General features: G+C 39.8%; 1 protein-coding gene across 1 annotated transcript in view; it reads right to left on the bottom strand.

Moving 5' to 3' along the window:
- The window catches only part of LOC149250294 (deoxyhypusine synthase-like), a 60029-nt gene that overhangs the window by 21307 nt on the left and 21114 nt on the right, over window positions 1–17608 (bottom strand). Inside the window, exon 4 of the mRNA XM_089459010.1 lies at window positions 1591–1677. Within this exon, the coding sequence (XP_089315136.1) occupies window positions 1591–1677 (87 nt within the window). The remainder of the gene's footprint in view (window positions 1–1590; window positions 1678–17608) is intronic.

The following is a 17608-nucleotide window of genomic DNA, read 5'->3' as shown; positions in this document are numbered from 1 at the left end:
GCCTAAAGCCCACATGTTGGCTCTTTTTGTTTATGCTAGGAGTGGGGTCCACATCAACAGCTCATTAGCTCTTTCACCTGTGTTACAGGATCCACAGGGTCTTGATGTTGGATCTACAGATCCACGTTTCAGATATGGATATGTATACGGATCCACCTAGATCTATGTAGGATCTGCCAAGTAAACAGATCCTTCAAACCCTGAAACGTATCACATGCTACTGAAATGGATCTTGTGCCAACTAGCCCTCACACGCTGGATCTCAAGCAAATAACATTAAAGATTTTGGTTTATTTTTTATTTTTTTAAGGATATTTGCCACCTGTTTAAAACCATAAAAAGCAAATACTCTATTTAGATTTTTAGTTAGATTGCTTATTAGTAATCTATAGGTTGTATAGTCATATAAGTAAGCTATTAATTACTTACAGGCTGTATAGCACATGATAATGCCAGTAGGAATGGTTCAACACATCAAAGTTTTAATTTTCAATTTTTGATAATGCTAACATGAAACCTTTGATACGATACATAGATAATCATATATAGCGTACAAAGGATGGTTGTGTCAAAAATAATTTAATTAGATCAATCCCATCCAACTCTAGATGAAGAGTCCTCTTAGAACGATATGATACATAGATTATAGCATGTTCTCAAATGTATAATATCCATTTACAATTGTAACTAGACGGGAATTTTTAGATTTTGAGGATAATTTCAAGTAAGATAACAGGTTGTTCATGATGTGGAGTTGAAATATTCAAATGATGAGCATGTAGACCATTTTTCGACATGTAGTTAGACCTACCGTATGTCATCATATCAATAGAGTGATCATTGATGAGATATTCAATTTTTTATTTACAATTATTCTTTTCGTATAAAGCATGATGCATCATGATTTCAGTCTTCATATTTATAAGTTATCTAATAATTTCAGTTCTAATGTTTTGATTCATGAATCGTTTTGATTTTTAACTTTGAATATGTTTTAAACAAAAAAAAAAAATTATTGTATTTTTTGTATGTGGTGTTCCCCACCTTATCCGCATCTTGGATTTTCAACAATCTGGTGGATCTCTATCAGAATCTAAATCCAGATCCATATCTGTTTCCGTTTCCTGGTAACTTAGCTTTCATGTAACAAATGGTACAAGCCTATTAATTATATAATATGATATAAGATGCATTTCCCTTCCAAAAATGAAATTGAAAAGGAAGAAAATACAAAGTGAACTGCCCTTTCCAGAGTGACTCCAGATCCCAACTCATCTAGGAAGCATACTTCTATGGCCCTGATTCATCAAATCTAAGTAATCTACAATTCTTTTGCACAAAGGCCAGATAATAATGTATCTAGTATTGCTGGCAAATAACATTCCACATTTACAGTTCACTAATATTAACTCCATGATATGTTTTTAAAGGATTTTGATGAAATTCATACCCACTTAGCTCCTAACTAGCATATCAAAAGTAAGGATAGAACTCAAGATACTCAATGCAAGGAAAATTAGGCTCAGAAATGCATGCTATTGATACTTGAGGAAGTCAGAGATCACAAAATAGGCAATAAAGCCCCAATACCTTGTATGCCCAGTAACAGTATGAACTCGGGTTATTTATTTCTTTACCCAGACGAGCAATCACCTTTGATGGTGTCCAAACCACACCCTACAAGCAGAAATATTTGCATCAGTACATAATATATCTCATTTTACACTGCTGCTAAAAAACACAAACCAAAATTCAACAAATCATCTGGATAAAACAAATCTGCCCACTAAACACATAGAAAAGGAGATTTGCACTGTGCACTACAACGAATATGGTCTTAAAAATCATGATGATAGAGCACTATACAAATAAGTTGACTATAATGATGACAATTACATGTAATAGATGCATGCCAGAACAACACAATTCCCACATAACAGAAATGTCATATTTAGTCCTAGTCATATTTTACTCCTTTTGGTCACTGGCTACATAATGTTAATTTTCCACTGTTCTATGCTAAGCACTATCACTTATTCCAATTCTTCTTCAATTAGCAATCAATTTATCCAACAATTCAATCTTCCAATAACAATAAGCAATTGTAGATAGAACAGTAATTCCAACGCACAATAGAAGACGGACAAGAGCAATAACAAGAGACACAAAATTTGGTCAAAGACCAGGGAAAAACCCCACAAGGGGGAAAACCCTTTCAAAATTCTTCTTCTATTAAATTGTCATCAAATGTTCAGCAGAGAGATACAATGTTCCAATTCAACAATAAAGAGTCAAAGTCAAATCTTTGACGTATCCAACAATCCACTAACCAATATCTAAGGAATGAGCTCAAAAGTCAAATCTGATCCATTGTCAAAGTCTGCAATTTTTGGTCAAAGTCAACAGCAGTCAAAGATGCCCTCAGCAGTCAAATCAGCTCGGTCAACAATCCAATATCTGGCCTGCCTTGCTGGTCAAAGATCAGTCAAAACAGTCCCAAAAAGCTCGGTCAAAGGAGAGAAACTCTCTGGTCAAAATTCAAATTTTCCTGCAGTCAACAGATGTCAAAGTCTGCAGTCAACAGAGTTCAAACAGCCCAGAAGAGTTGGTCCTTAGCCCAATGAATTCGGCCTACCAAAACAGAGAATTTACCAAGCCAAATGAAGTCAAACCAAGCTCCAAGATCAAAAAGTCAGGGCTGGTCAAAGTCCAAAACAGAAGAAGAATTCCGCCAATCAGAAAACCTTCTCTCTCCTTCGCACATGTGAAGAATAGCCCTACAATTTCAGAAGTATTCGAACCTACAAGAGAAGAAGAGATGTGTGATGTGATGCTCCAAAGTGATGTGACAAATGGTTTACTTATATGCTTCTTAGGAGGTCGAATTAGCTAGCCCAGGCTGACTTGTACTTTTGTGTACTTGTGGGTTTCACTTTAAAAAAATAAATTTTTGCTTGACCAAATTAAATTCTTCCAAGGGCTAGGAGCTGTCTTTCTTGATGGGGAAAGTTGTCCAAAGGAGGGAATTTATCCCTAAGCTGCCAAATTAACACTCCCTCTCAGCTAGGGAGAAATTTCTGATTGCATCATGAATCTCATCTCAAAGATCTCGTCATCGTGATCACTGAACCAAGTCATATATCTTCTCTGCTAATCTATGCTTATCTGTTGAGCATTCTCGAATCTAAAGAAGAATCATCATCGTAGGTGACCTCAAGCTACCACCCTATATCCAAGTACAATAGGCAAGATAACCCAACTTGTCATGAGGCAAGGATCACAAATCCTATTGCCCATTATCTTCCCACCTTGACCCTCAAGAATCAAGTGGTAGAACACTTGCATCCTTTCACTTGGCGAGGATACCCAACTTAATAGAGGTAAGGATCACAAACTCCCAAGTCTCTCCTCAACCATTGCCCAGATGGATGGCAATCCCAACAAACCTAGCTTGTGGGTACGAAGCATATTGGGGTATACTCTATCAAGTCTCAAACAGATGGTAGGGGAGGATAGCCCAACTTGTCATAAATGACAAGGATCACATACACCCCAAGGTTGTGGGGGAGCAGCTCCCCCCCCCCTCGAATAGCTCCCGGAGCATGCTCCGAGCGCGAGCGAATCGGGAGCGTGCTCCCGCAAAAAAAAAAAAACGCTCCCTAGTTTTTTCACAAAAAATTTGTCACAAATATGTTCCAAATGCAACAACAAAAAAATCAAAGAAACAAGAGTTTTTGAGTAGGGCAACCTAATATTCAAGCTTATGTTCCTAGTATTGATATGCAATTCATGGTAATGTTCAATTCTTAAAGTAAAAGCGACATTCTCGTTTATCTTTCATTTTCATTTTTTTACTTAAATTTAACATACCATGAAATGACTTGGGATGTTTGAGAGTGGTTCCAACCTCATTGGATTTCATATGGAGAAAGTAGAATTTTAGATCTCACTCAAAATCCAGCAGACTTATCAGTTTTCAAGATTGGGGGGATTGCAATGTTTCCACTAGATTATGTCATGTACTAGGGCATGGGACTTGTATTTAATCAAGAGCACCAAGCCCCCTATGTACCTTCATGTTAGTGACATTGGTTGTTGAACTCCTCTATCATGACACTACTAAAAATGTACTCAGCACTCAAACAAAATCTTGACTTTAAATGCTACATTTTTTTCTTATGTTAATTGCTTAGAGGGTGATATTAATGACAAAGATCCCAAGATCGGCAATGATTTTGATGATATGTAGCTATTTGTTGTAGCATGATTTTTTTGGATGCTAAAGGCCATTTAGAGTCTATTTGTTGATGTATTTTCAGTTCAAAGATGGATTGCACTCGATGTTATTTTGGTTATGTACACCCTTACAAGCTATATAAATGAGAACATGTAACTTGTGGACGTTGTTGATGAAGATTATAACTTCTAGATAATTGATGTTATATGGTTTAATCCATGTTTTTATGCCTTTTATATCTAATTCATCATTTTAGATGCTTTTGTTGATATATATGCATCAAAATATATATATTATATAAAAATGTGCTCCTGACCCGAGAGCTTTTGAAAATGTCACTCCTCGCTCCCGCTTCCACTCCCAAATAACCTTGATACACCCTATGGTGACAATAGGCAGGATAGCCCAACTTGCCATAAGTGGCAAACATCACAAATCCTATTGCGCAAAGATCACTCGACCCCGGGAGCTCTCACGACTCAATTCCTCACCCTGGGAGCTCAAATAGGGGGGAAGAGCATAGCTCAATGTCCTCGATCAGCCAAGACCCTTACCCAAGAGGGTCACATCCATCAGTCCAAGCTGCTCTCTAAAGACCAAGAACTTCCCTTTCAGCAAAGCCTTGGTAAGAATGTTTGTTATCTGCTCATCTGTTGAAATGTGATGGAGTCTCACTGCTCCTCTCTGCACCATATCTCGAATAAAGTGATATTTGATCTCAATATGCTTGGATTTGTTGTGGAACACGAGATTTTCTACTAATCAAATCCCACTCATGTTGTCGCAATATGTCATTGTCATATCCAAAACCTGCTCAAACAAGTCTCCAAAGAGCTTCCTCAACCAAACTGCCTCGCAACTAGCCATCTTGGCAACAATATACTCTGCTTCAGTCGTGCTTAAAGCAACAAACTTCTGCTTCCTATTCATCCAAGATATCATGGCAAAACCCAAACTAAAACAACACCTTGATGTGCTCTTCCTGTTAATAACATTTCCAGCTAGTCAACATTAGTGTACCCATGTAGTCTCACATCTCCGACAATATATCTCAAACCAAGATTAATTGTCCCATGCAAATATTTCAGCACATGCTTGGCAGCAACCCAGTGTGCATGAAGAGGCTCAATCATGAATTGACTCAAAGTGTTAACTGCAAAACATATGTCTGGACGGGTGTTCACAAGGAACATCAATGCTCCAATCAACTGTCGATACTCAAAGGAATTTGCCAAGTCAGGTCCTACAGCATCTCCATACACCTTCTTGAAGTTCATCTCCATTGGTGTGGTCATGGACTTGCATTCTACCATTCCAAATCTTTCCAACAGTTTCACCACATATTTTCCTTGAGAAAGGAAAAACTCATTGGGCCTTTGCCACACTTTTTCGAACAATATTTGGCAAAGTGTCCATACCTATGGCACTTGAAACACCCAACTTTGTCCTTGAATCTTCTTTGAGAGTCTTTGGATGTTGGCTTTCTTGAATTAAATGATCTTCCTTCCCCTTTCTTTCTTTTGACTTGAGTAGCAAAGGCAAAGGGCTCTCCTTCTTCATGTTTCTGAATTCTCCCTCTGGAAATCATCCCGGTTTCTTCTTGAGTGCACTTACCAACCAACTCATCAAATGTCGGGAACTTGTCATTGTTGCGTATAGTAGTAATGAAGGTTTCCCAAATAGAAGAAAGACCTTGAAGAGTAACAAGCACCAACTCTATTTTTAAAAAGGCAGCGAAAATGGAACTCGCTCTGCAAAACCCTAGACGTGAAAGATTGATCCCAGGCATGGAAGCGGCGCCCCTGCTCTGGTTTGGGGCTGCTCATGGGTTTACAATGGCGCCTCCGCGAAGGTTTAGGGCTGCTGCCGCGGCTCTGACAGAGGACAGAAATGCCAAATGGGAGAATGATCAGGCGTCGCCGGACATGAAGCCAGAAACCGAAAATTACAGGCCCCTGCTATGGTTCGAGGCTGCTCATGGTTTTACAATGGCCCCTCTGCGAAAGTTTAGGGCTGCTGCCGCGGCTCTGACAGAGGACGGAAATGCCAAATGGGAGAATGATCAGGCGTCGCCGGACATGAAGGCAGGAACCGAAAATCACACGACCGGCAGGAGCGTTCAGAGGGATTTTATTGGGAGCTCAGGCGTGGAGAAGCGCGTCGATGCCAGTTTGGTTTCCAAGCTGCTGAATGAGCCAAATATACCCATAGGCAATCTCGAAAGGGCAGAGCTCAGAGTGAAGCCCTCTCTCTCAAATCAGGGCTCGGCTATCTCTGCTTTTATTAGTGAAGGCGTCCATCTCCAGCAAGCGAGTTTTCAGATACAAATAATTCTTCTAACAGGCAAAACCCTGCTCCTGGGGGTCCAGCCATCTCTTACAGTGCGCCAGCTCTCAAAGATTCTTGAACAGAGGTTGGGGATCCCTTCCTCCCTTCTGCGGCTCCTCTTTGTAGGTAAGCAGCTTGACAACAATATGCCTCTTTCCTTTTATAATATTGAAAGAAATGCCACAGTGATCCTATCACTCCGACTTCGGGGAGGTGCAGTTGGGCAATCCTCTGCTTCCAAGGGCTTCTCCTACAAAGATGCAGTACATGCACAGCCGGCCAAGGAATCTACCCAATCTACCGAGGCTCCCAAACCTTTCTTGGTGGACAAAATGGAGGAAACCCCTGCCATTGAAATCAATCATCCATCTCTGGATGATCAATTCCAGACATTTGCAGAAAAAGCCCTCATTTGCAGATTTAATGGCCTTTGGCCACGCACTGCTGATCTATACCAGTGGATCCATTCTAATTGGACCAATAACTGCAAAGTCTTCTTCTGCTCGAAAGGCTTCTTTATTGTAACCTTAGCCTTCAATGAAGATTACAAGAAAGCCTTAACGGGGGGCCCCTGGTTCTGGGGTTCAGCGGGACTTTTCCTCTCCCCCTGGTTCCCAGACTTTGACCCCTCCACTGCAGTCATCTCAAAGCTCCCTATCTGGGTCAGGCTTCCAAATCTCCCTGCGCATCTTTGGCATTTTGCTGTCTTTCAAGGAATCGGGAACACCCTAGGCCGCTTCCTGGCAACAGATACCACAAGGGGGGAGAAAGGAATCTACACCTACGGCAGAATTTGTGCAGAAATAGACATTAGCAAAGGGCTGCCGGATCAGATCATCCTCAAAGTCGGGGACTTCCATTGGACGCAAACTTTGGATTATGAGAATACAGCCTTCAGATGTCGCCACTGCCATCAAACGGGGCATCTCCAGAACTCATGTGCAGCGTTCCTCAACAAAAAGAAAAATTTCACTCGCAAATCCAAATCCAAGAGTTGGAAACCTTGTGATAGTCCCCCTATGGATGACATAGAGTCCTCTAGCTCTGATGAGGAGGACATTGAAGTGGAAGAGGAGAATTTGGAGCAACCGGAGGCCTCTCCCTCTGCCTGCGCCAAGGATCCTTCTGCGCCTTTATTCTCGCAGAAACGTACTCATGAGTCTTCGCCTTCTGATTCAGATAAGGAGTCTCCTCCTTCAGCTCAGATCTGTCTACAAGTAGTTCCGGTCCAGCCAGATCAAATTGGTTGGGTCAAAGTCAGTAAAAAAAAGGGGAAAAAATGTAGATTGGAAGATTCAGCCCATGCTGGGTAGACTTCCTAGACCAGCTCGTTTTTTCTGTTCTCTCTGTTCTCTTTTGCTCATGCCGTGTTAGCTCTTTGGGACCGAGGTTGATTTCATATCATTTCCGGCTCCCATGCTCCTTAGCTTCGCTTCTTTGCAAGCTTTGTTTGTACCATATTTCTTTTCTTAATAGAATTAGTCTCAATTCAGAAAAAAAAAAAAAAAAAAAAAACAAGCACCAACTCTCTATTAGATATAGGTTCTCTAGTAGTCTACAATTGATCCCTTAGTTGGGATCAAGGTTGTGGGGGAGCGGCTCCCCCCTTCGAATTGCTCCCGGAGCGCACACTAAGCAGGAGTGAATCTCCGAAATTTGCTCTTGTCGCGCTCCCGCAAAAAAAAATCACTCCCTGGTTTTTTCACAAAAAAATTGTCACAAGGATGTTCCAAACGCAATTTTTTTTCAAAGAAACAAGATTTTTTTAGTAGGGCAGCCTAATATTCAAGTTATGGCCCTAATATTGATATGCAATTCATGGTAATGTTGAATTCTTAAAGTAAAAGTGGCATTCTCTTTTTTCTTTCATTTTCATCCTTTTATTTAAATTTTTAATTACTATGAAATGACTCATGATGTTTGAGATTGGTTCCAACTTCATTGGATTTCATATGGAGAAAGTAGAATTTTAGATCTCACTCAAAATCCAGGAGACTTATCAATTTTTCAGGATTAGGGGGATTGCAATGTTTCCATTGGATTTTGTCATGTACTAGGGTATGGTACTCGTATTTAATCAAGAGCATCAAGCCCTCTATGTACCTTCATGTTAGTGACATTGGTTGTCAAACTCCTCTATCATGACCCTACTAAAAATGTACTCATCACTCAAACAAAATCTTGACTTGACATGCTACATTTTTTCTATCTTATGTTAATTGCTTAGAGGGTGATATTAATGACAAAGATCCCAAGATAGGCAATGATTTTGATGATATGTAGTTATATGTTGTAGCACGATTTTTTTGGATGCTAGAGGCCATGTAGATCCTAATGTTGATGTATTTTCAGTTCAGAGATGGATTACACTCTATGCTATTTTGGTTATGTTCACCCTTACATGCTATATAAATGAGAACTTGTAACTTGTGGACGTAGTTGATGAAGATTATAACTTCTAGATGATTGATGTTATATGGTGTAATCCATGTTTTTATGTTTCTTATATCTAATTCATCATTCTACATGCTTTTGTTGACATATATGCATCAAAATATATATTATATAAAAATTCACTCCCAAACCAAGAGCTTTTGAAAATGTCGCTCCCTGCTTCCACTCTGGCTTCCAAGTAACCTTCGTTGGGAAATCCTCATGACATATGATTGCACAATTTCCCACTTTTTTTCATCTTAATGTCATTGAGTTGATTCCTCAAGTAAAGAATACGATTCAAATTGTCCAAGGAAATTTCAGGAGTATTTGTAGGAGGTTGAGTAGTTGAAGCACAGAGGAGGTCGAGTTGTGGAGATATCAATTTATTTAGTGGGTCAATTTTACTTTAGTGACCAGGGGTCGTACGAGAAGGAAAGGAGAGGGCCAATTTGCTAGTGGTGGAGGCCAAGTTTCTCCAAGACCGAATTCTTCAGGGGGTCGATTTTTTGGAGGGCAAGTTTTCCGGTGGGAGCCGAGTTACAGATTCCAACAATGCATTTTTTTGTGTATTTTTTCTAACGGTCTAGGCCCAAGTTTTCTTGAGGATTTTAATAAAGGAAAATTGTTATGGGTGTGTTGAGATGTGATTGATCTCTCAAATTTTATTTTTCTGCTACAAATATTTTATTTTAGAAGTTAAATACCAGTGATTTTATTTTCACTACAATTCAGGATTTTATTTAATAATTTTTGGAGAATAATAATTGTTGACATACAAATAAATTTGGACTGGTATTGGAAATTTAACAACGTATCAGAGCTACAGAAACTCTGAAGGAGAGATCTGAGATCACAAAGGTTTTATAGCAACACGTTATTCCTTTTTTACAACGAATTTTTTTTTTTTATGTTTTGCAACTAGGGTTTTGTGGCCAAGGTTGATTTGTGAAATGGCATCAATGAGCTTGAGATATGAAGACAAGTTGGATGGGGTCACTAATTTTAGTCCATGGAAGGAGTTGATCACTATTTTTTGAAAATGAATGATTTGTGGGGTTTTGCAAACACAGAGATCTAGGTTCCTTCTAACCCTTCCCAAGCAATCAAGCATAATCTGAAGGATGTGAAAGCAATGGGTATTATTTGGATGGTGTGAGTGATCATATAATTCCTCACATAACAAGGACAGACACAACACGTCAGATGTGGGTAGCCTTAACCAATCTTTATAGGAGTAAAATTCAAAATAGGATAATGGCACTGCAAGAGACGTTGAACAACATCTGGATGAACAGATCAAAAACTGTAACCTCATATCTCACCAGGATCTACCAGGCTCATGATGAGCTACCAGTTATGGGAGAAGCCATGAGCAATTCGGAGCTAGTGAAAGTAGCTCTAAAGGGATGTGCTAAGCAATGGTCCACATTTGTGGAGGGGGTCCTTGCTAGACAACAGCTTCCTGATTCGAGCTGATTGTGGGATGACCTCATCTAGAAAGAAATTTGGGAGAGTCCAATAACTGGTGAACAACATAGGAGTAGTGGTGGGGATGAGGAACTTGCTCCTGTTGTGTAAGCGAAGAAGGGCAAGGGGAAGGCTAAGCGGAACCAAGGTGGAGAAGGATCTTCACAAAGTAAAAAGGAGAAGGACATGAACAAAGTAAAATGCTTTGCATGTCATAAAAGTTCCGTCACTTTGCCAGACAATGCGCAAAAAGGAAGAAGGGCAAGGGAAAGACATCTATGGCAGCTACAACACAAATGGATGAGTTGCCTAAGAAGTTCAAGAAGAACTTTGCCTTGTTGTCGTGTCTTTTTGGCACCATTACAAGAGGGGTGTGGTTCGTGGACATTGAAGCATCTTGTCACATGACAGGGTCTCAAGATATTTTCACCAACATGGCCAAATAGCCTAGAGACCTACATGTGGAGCTTGGAGACAACTCCAAGTATGCAATATAGGGCATTGGCAACATTGAGTTTCAAATGGACTCATGGGGTATCATGGGGGTGAACCAAGTGATGTATGTACTGGGGTTGGAAAAGAATCTCCTATCAGTTTCGGCCATGGAGGCCAGAGGACTAGAGCTCAGCTTCACAGGAGGTGAAGTAGCTATTGGGTCAAAAGGAACTGATCCTAATGAGAGGCGAGTAATTGGTAGTAGGGACAACAACCAATATTTGTTGAGAGGACAACCAGTGAAGACTCTCATACATGAGAGTGATAGCCAGGGTGAGCTTTGTCATAGGAGGAAGGGGCACCTACACTACATGGTTCTTCCTACATTACTAAGGATAGTTACAAGTTTTCCGGAGATCAATGTGGAGCAAAAGGGAGTTTGCAAAGGGTGTGCACTTGGAAAGCCTGCCAAGACAGCATTTCCTCACAGTGAGACCAACTCCAAGGGGATACTAGATTTGGTGCATTCAGATATATGTGGTCTTATGTCAGTGGAACCAATCACAGGGTCTAGCTACTTTGCAACATTCATTGATGACTATTCTAGGAAAACTTGGATCTACTTCATGAAGACCAAGCTTGAGGTCTCTAATTGGTTTCAAGAATTCAAAGCTCTTGTGGAGAACCAAATTGAAAAGAAGATTAAGATACTGAGATCTGATAATGGGGGCAAGTATACCTCCAATGAGTTTCAGGATTTTTGCAGGGAGGCAGGGATCAAGAAGGAACTCACAGTGTCCCAACCCTCAGCAAAATGGGGTTGTCGAAAGGAAGAACAAGACCATCATGGAAGCAGTAAAGGAAATGATCTATGATCAAGACTTGTCAATGTTTTTATGGGCATAGGTCTGCAATACAATTGTTAATTAGCAGAATAGGAGTCCTCACAGAGTATTAGAGGACAAGAATCCTGATGAGATGTTTACAAGAGTGAGACCAACGTTAAGACATGTGCATCTTCGACAGTCCAATTTATGTCTACATTCCTAAAAATAAGAGGACTAAGCTAAAGCCCTCATCAGAGAAGGCCATTTTTGTTGGCTACAGTAAGGTCTCAAAGGCCTACAAGGTCTACATTCAAAGATAAAGGAGAGACATCATCAGTCTGGATGTCAAATTCGAGGAAGGCAGGACCTTTAAGGGGACTCATGATATGAAGCCACCAGAGGTAGAGGATTAGGAGTGAAAGGCCCCTAAGGTTGAGCAAGGACCAACAGCACGAGCAACAAAGACACAACTTATAGATTAGGAGGAGGAGCGAGAGGCTTCTTCGAGCTCTACCAAGAGGAGGCCAAGGTGGGCCAAAAAGACCTTGAGAGATGTTGAGGAGCATGTGGAGGTACCTAATAGCTCTTTCAGGCAAAATTTTCTAGTTATTCGGCCCTGTCGAGTAGCATCAATGGGTCTGAGCCTTCCAATTTTGAGGAGGTTGCAAATGAGCAAGTCTAGAGGGATGCCATGGTGGAAAATTATAGCCAGAGGGAAATCTTGGGGTCACTTCTCGATGGATCTTCAAGATCAAGCATGCAGTTGATGGCAGTATCAAGAAGTAGAAAGCAAGGTTCGTGGCAAGAGGGTTCTCCTAGAAGGAGGGAGTAGACTATGAGGATACATTTGCTCTTGTTGCCAAATATGCATCTATTAGGGTGATCATATCTATTGCTTCAAAAATGAAGTGAAGGATACATTAGATGGATGTGAAGATTGCCTTCCTCAATGAAGTGATTAAGGAAGAGGTGTATATTGAGCAGCCTCAATGCTTTAAGGTGCATGGGAGGGAGTCTCATGTATGCAAGTTGAAGAAGGCCCTTTTAGGGTTGAAGCAAGCTCCGCTTGTATGGTATGCCATGATTGATGGGTATCTTCTTTGTTTGATTAATATATGAGGCTGCAAGTACAATAAAGACTATAAAGCTGCAAGAGAGAGATCCAAATCAGGATTTTCTGCATCCACATCCCATTCTTTAGAAGGACCACTGTTGTATTGGGAGTCTCCTCCTACATAGTCGAACGACCTTAGTGCTCTTGATTAAATACACGTTTCATACCCTAGTACCCTACATGATCTTGATTATTGGGAGTTTCCCCTGCATAGAGGGCTTGGTTCTCTTGATTAAATACAAGTTCCATACCCTAGTACATGATAAAATCCAATGGAAACACTGCAATCCCCCCAATCCTGAAAAACAAATAAGTCTGCTGGATTTTGAGTGAGATTTAAAATTCTACTTTCTCCATATGAAATCCAATGAGGGCGAAACCACTCTCAAACATCCTGAGTCATTTCATGGTAATGTTAAAAATTTAAGTAAAAGGATGAAAATGAAAAATAAAGGATAATATCACTTTTACTTTAAGAAAATTACATTACCATGAACTGCATATCAACACTAGGGCAAAAATTCACTTTTATAACTTTAGACACACATCTAGAAGCAACAAAAGTCACTAACATACCCTAAAAGTAAATTAAAAAAACAAAAAAAAAAAATTAAAAAACACAAGTTAATGAGGAAACGTGGGTCGCACGGCCCTGAAACGCGTTTCCGGCCGTACTAGCCACATTTCCGTTTCGGGAAACGTGGCAGTACTGCCGGAAACGTGTTTCACGGCCGTACCAAACGCGTTTCCGCGTTTCGTACCCGTACCACGTTTCCTGCAACATAAGATCATATCTATTGCTTCAAAAATGAAGTGAAGGATACATTAGATGGATGTGAAGATTGCCTTCCTCAATGAAGTGATTAAGGAAGAGGTGTATATTGAGCAGCCTCAATGCTTTAAGGTGCATGGGAGGGAGTCTCATGTATGCAAGTTGAAGAATGCCCTTTTAGGTTTGAAGCAAGCTCCGCTTGTATGGTATGCCATGATTGATGGGTATCTTCTTTGTTTGGGCTTCACCAAGAGTGAAGTGGACTCCAACTTGTAAAATGTACTTGTTGAGGGTGAACTGCTTATCTTAGTCCTCTATGTTTGACAATCTCTTCTTCACAAAATCGAAGAAGCTCATAAGAATGTCCAAGGAGGACCTTGCTTCAAATTTGAGATGACGGGCATTAGCTTAATGCATTACTTTTTGGGATTGGAGGTGTGGTAACAACTAGGAGAGATATTCCTAAGGCAAGGCAAGTATGTAGTTGAGATCATGAAAAGATTTTGGATGGAGGATTGTAGGTTGTTATCTACACCTATGACCACCAACTTGAAGCTAAGTGCTTCTAAGGGAGAGTTGATAGATCCCACATTGTATAGGCAACTGATTAGGTCCTTGGTTTATCTGGTCAACGCTAGGCTAGAGATTTGTTTTGTTGTGAACACACTAAGCCAGTTCATGGTGGGGCCGAGACAAGTTCATTAGGTGGCAACGAAGCATGTGTTGAAATACCTGCAAGGTACAGTGGACTTTGGACTAAGATATGTTGGAGTTAGTCGAGTAGAATTGCATGGGTACACAGATTTTGCTTGGGCTAGGAGTGTTGTGGACAGAAAATCCACGTCTAGATGTTGTTTTAGCTTGGGATCAACCATAATCTTGTGGTGTAGCAAGAAGTAGCAGCCAATGGCACTTAACTCAGTAGAGGCAGAGTACATGGTAGTGAGTCTAGGGAGTTGTGAGGCCATATGGCTTCGCAAGGTGCTCACAGGGTTATTTGGTCTTGAATTGGATCCCATGGTGATTCATTGTGATAATCATAGTTGCATTAAGCTCTCTAAAATTCTTGTTTTTCAAGATAGGTCCAAACATATAGAGATCAAATATCACTTCATCAAAGACAGGATCCAAAGAGGTGTTGTGAGATTGCAATACATTTCCACAAAGGAGCAAGTGGAAAATATTCTCACCAAGCCTCTAGTGGAAGGGAAGTTTGTGTTTTACAAGGACAAGTTGGGGGTGGTGAAGAATCCCTTCCTTGCTAGGAGGGAGTGTTGAAGTTCTTGGTAGCTTCGAAAGGTCTTCTACATGGACTTGGTGTCTTAGCATGTCGAAGATGGTTGATTGCCTCTTTAGGTGCTTGCTTGGTGGAGTAAGTGATTTATGACTTCCTAAGTCCAACCTAGGAAAAGCACAATAATTCAATTCAATTAATTATTATGGACTATTACGCAAAAGTACTAAGGATAAATAATTTAATTATTTAAATGACTAAGATATGATTTTAATCGTTGATCACAAGTGAGGCGAGATATAATCTCGACCGTCAATCACTTAAGAGATTAGGGTTATGGATTTGGCTTAATGAAGTTATAAAATAAGCCTAAGGGAGAGGTGAAGACACACAAGTGGAGGAAGCAATCTTCTCTAGAGAGAGAGGCTCACTAGACTTGAGAGAAGGGAGGAAGAGTGTAGGGAAATTTCGAGAATATTTCCAGGAGGCTAAGTTCAAGAAATCAAGAGGTCGATTAGTTGAAGTGTAGAGAAGGCCAAGTTGTGGAGAGGTTGATTTATCCAATGGATTTATTTTCTTGAGTGCGCAAGGGTCGTATGAGAAGGAAATGAGAAGGTCGATTAGATGGTGGTGGAGGTCAAGTTTCTCCAAGGTCAAATTCTTCCGGAGGCCCCTTTTCTGGTGGACCAAATTCCTTGGGTCGAGTTTTCTAGTGGGAGCCAAGTTACAAGTTCCAACGGTACATTTTTGTGTGTATTTTTTCTATGTCAAACTAGACCCAAACTTTCATAAGGATTTTAATGAAGGAAAATTGTTATGGGTGTATACTTACTGTTGCGATGTAAATGATCTCTCTAATTTTATTTTCCCCTGCAAATATTTTATTTCAAAAGTTAAATACCAATGATTTTGCTTTCACAACAATTCAAAATTTTATTTAATAATTTTTTAGGAATAAAAATTATTGAGGTATAAATAAAACTAAATTGGTACAGGAAATTTAACAAAGAAAGATAATACATCTACCAAAGATGACGCTCCTTGGTATCCCAAAGTGCACGTAGACCCTTTCAAAAAACAAGCTCATTGCTTTATGCCCTTTGATAGTTTTCTTACAAGCCATAAGAACACAAATCCTACTAAACTTACAACCACCACATATAGGTAGTCATGCCCTCTTCTTGTCCTCAACAAACCTTCAACTAAGTACATGTCTATACTTTGCCATGGCCTTATCAACGATGGAATTGGATTGTATAGTCCCTACTCCTTGTTACTAGACTTGTTGGTACAAAACAATATACAATCTATCATAAACCTAGCTACTTCTTCCTGCATCTTGGGCCAACAAACATATCCTACAAGATGGCCATAATCTTCCAAGCACTAAATTGTTTAGCAAACTTATGACGTATGAGCCTCCCTTATCAATTGTATTTTTTCTTCCATCAACACTTGATAGATCCAAAGTTAAGTTGGACCTAGGCTAGAAACATATCAGCCAACTTATTGGTAACGCCCTCCTTATATTTGATCATCATGTAAGGTAAGATAAGAAATTGTTTCGGAAATTACAACCACTTAAAATGTCTTGATTATTGAAGCTACTCCATGTTTGCAAGTATTACATAATCCAGTAATCAGTTTGCATAATTGTATGCTTCCCAAATAAATAGTGCTTCCACTTCTTCACTGCCTGCCTACATCAAGGCCTGGAGTTCCTTTCCATATCCAGGGTAATTCAATAATGCTCCATGGAACATCTCCAAATGACAGCAAACAAACCTTCCCACTAACATTAACATTGCACCCTTAGCGTGTCCCCTTGCATTAAATTCCACTTCAAATGGCTTTTGACTTAGGAAGTGCCAAGACCAAATTTAACTAATCTTTTGCTTCTCTTTTTCAAATGCTTTTTATTGACCCTTACCACAATGGAAGCTCTTACAACTAGCTAACACATGAAATAATGTTGCCACCATTAAAAATGCCACTGTGAAATTGACTTCCTAAAATATTGGGTAGCTTCCATGAGACTCCAAACTACAATAACATTAGTAGGAATGGACCACAGTTAAATATGGCCTCAATCTTTGTAGAATCAATCTTCAACTCACTTCCACAAATCACATGTGCCAAGTACACAAAGCATTGCCTTGAAAACTCATGTCTCTTTATGTTTAATAGCCATTGATGTTTTCTCAATGTCTCTAACACCTATTTCAAATCTACAACATCCTCCCTCCAAAGTAGACCTAAAGATCAAAACATTGTCCAAATATACTATGACAAATGAATCTACAAATGGGCACAACACATCATTTCATTAAAAACATAAAAGTAGTCAATACATCACTCAAACCCAAACGCATCACTAACCATTCAAGTTGACCTTGCTTCCTCTTAAATGCAATCTTCCAAGTGTCTTTTTCCTTGATCTGGACTTGACGATATGCAAATTTTGAATTCAATCTAGTGGAGTACCTTGCATGCCATAACTAATCTAACAAGTCATCAATCCCAAGATAAGGGTATCAATTCTTGAGGTTGATCTTGTTGAGAACTCTGTAATCAATGCACATTCTCCAAGTGTCATCCCTCTTTGCTACTAAATTAATAAGGGAACCACATGGTGAACTACTTGGCCTTCATGACACGCAAATTTCAAAACCAATTTAGTGGAGTACCTTGCATGTTATAACTAATCTAACAAGTCATCAATCCTACGAAAAGGGTATCAATTCTTGAGAGTGATCTT

The sequence above is a fragment of the Pinus tabuliformis genome, chromosome 7 (genome assembly GCF_031772625.1).
Source record: "Pinus tabuliformis cultivar Carrire ecotype Pingquan chromosome 7, CPIR1, whole genome shotgun sequence".
NCBI lineage: Eukaryota > Viridiplantae > Streptophyta > Pinopsida > Pinales > Pinaceae > Pinus > Pinus tabuliformis.
The sequence above is the reverse complement of the archived record's forward strand: the minus strand, read 5'-3'. Positions and strand labels throughout refer to the sequence as shown.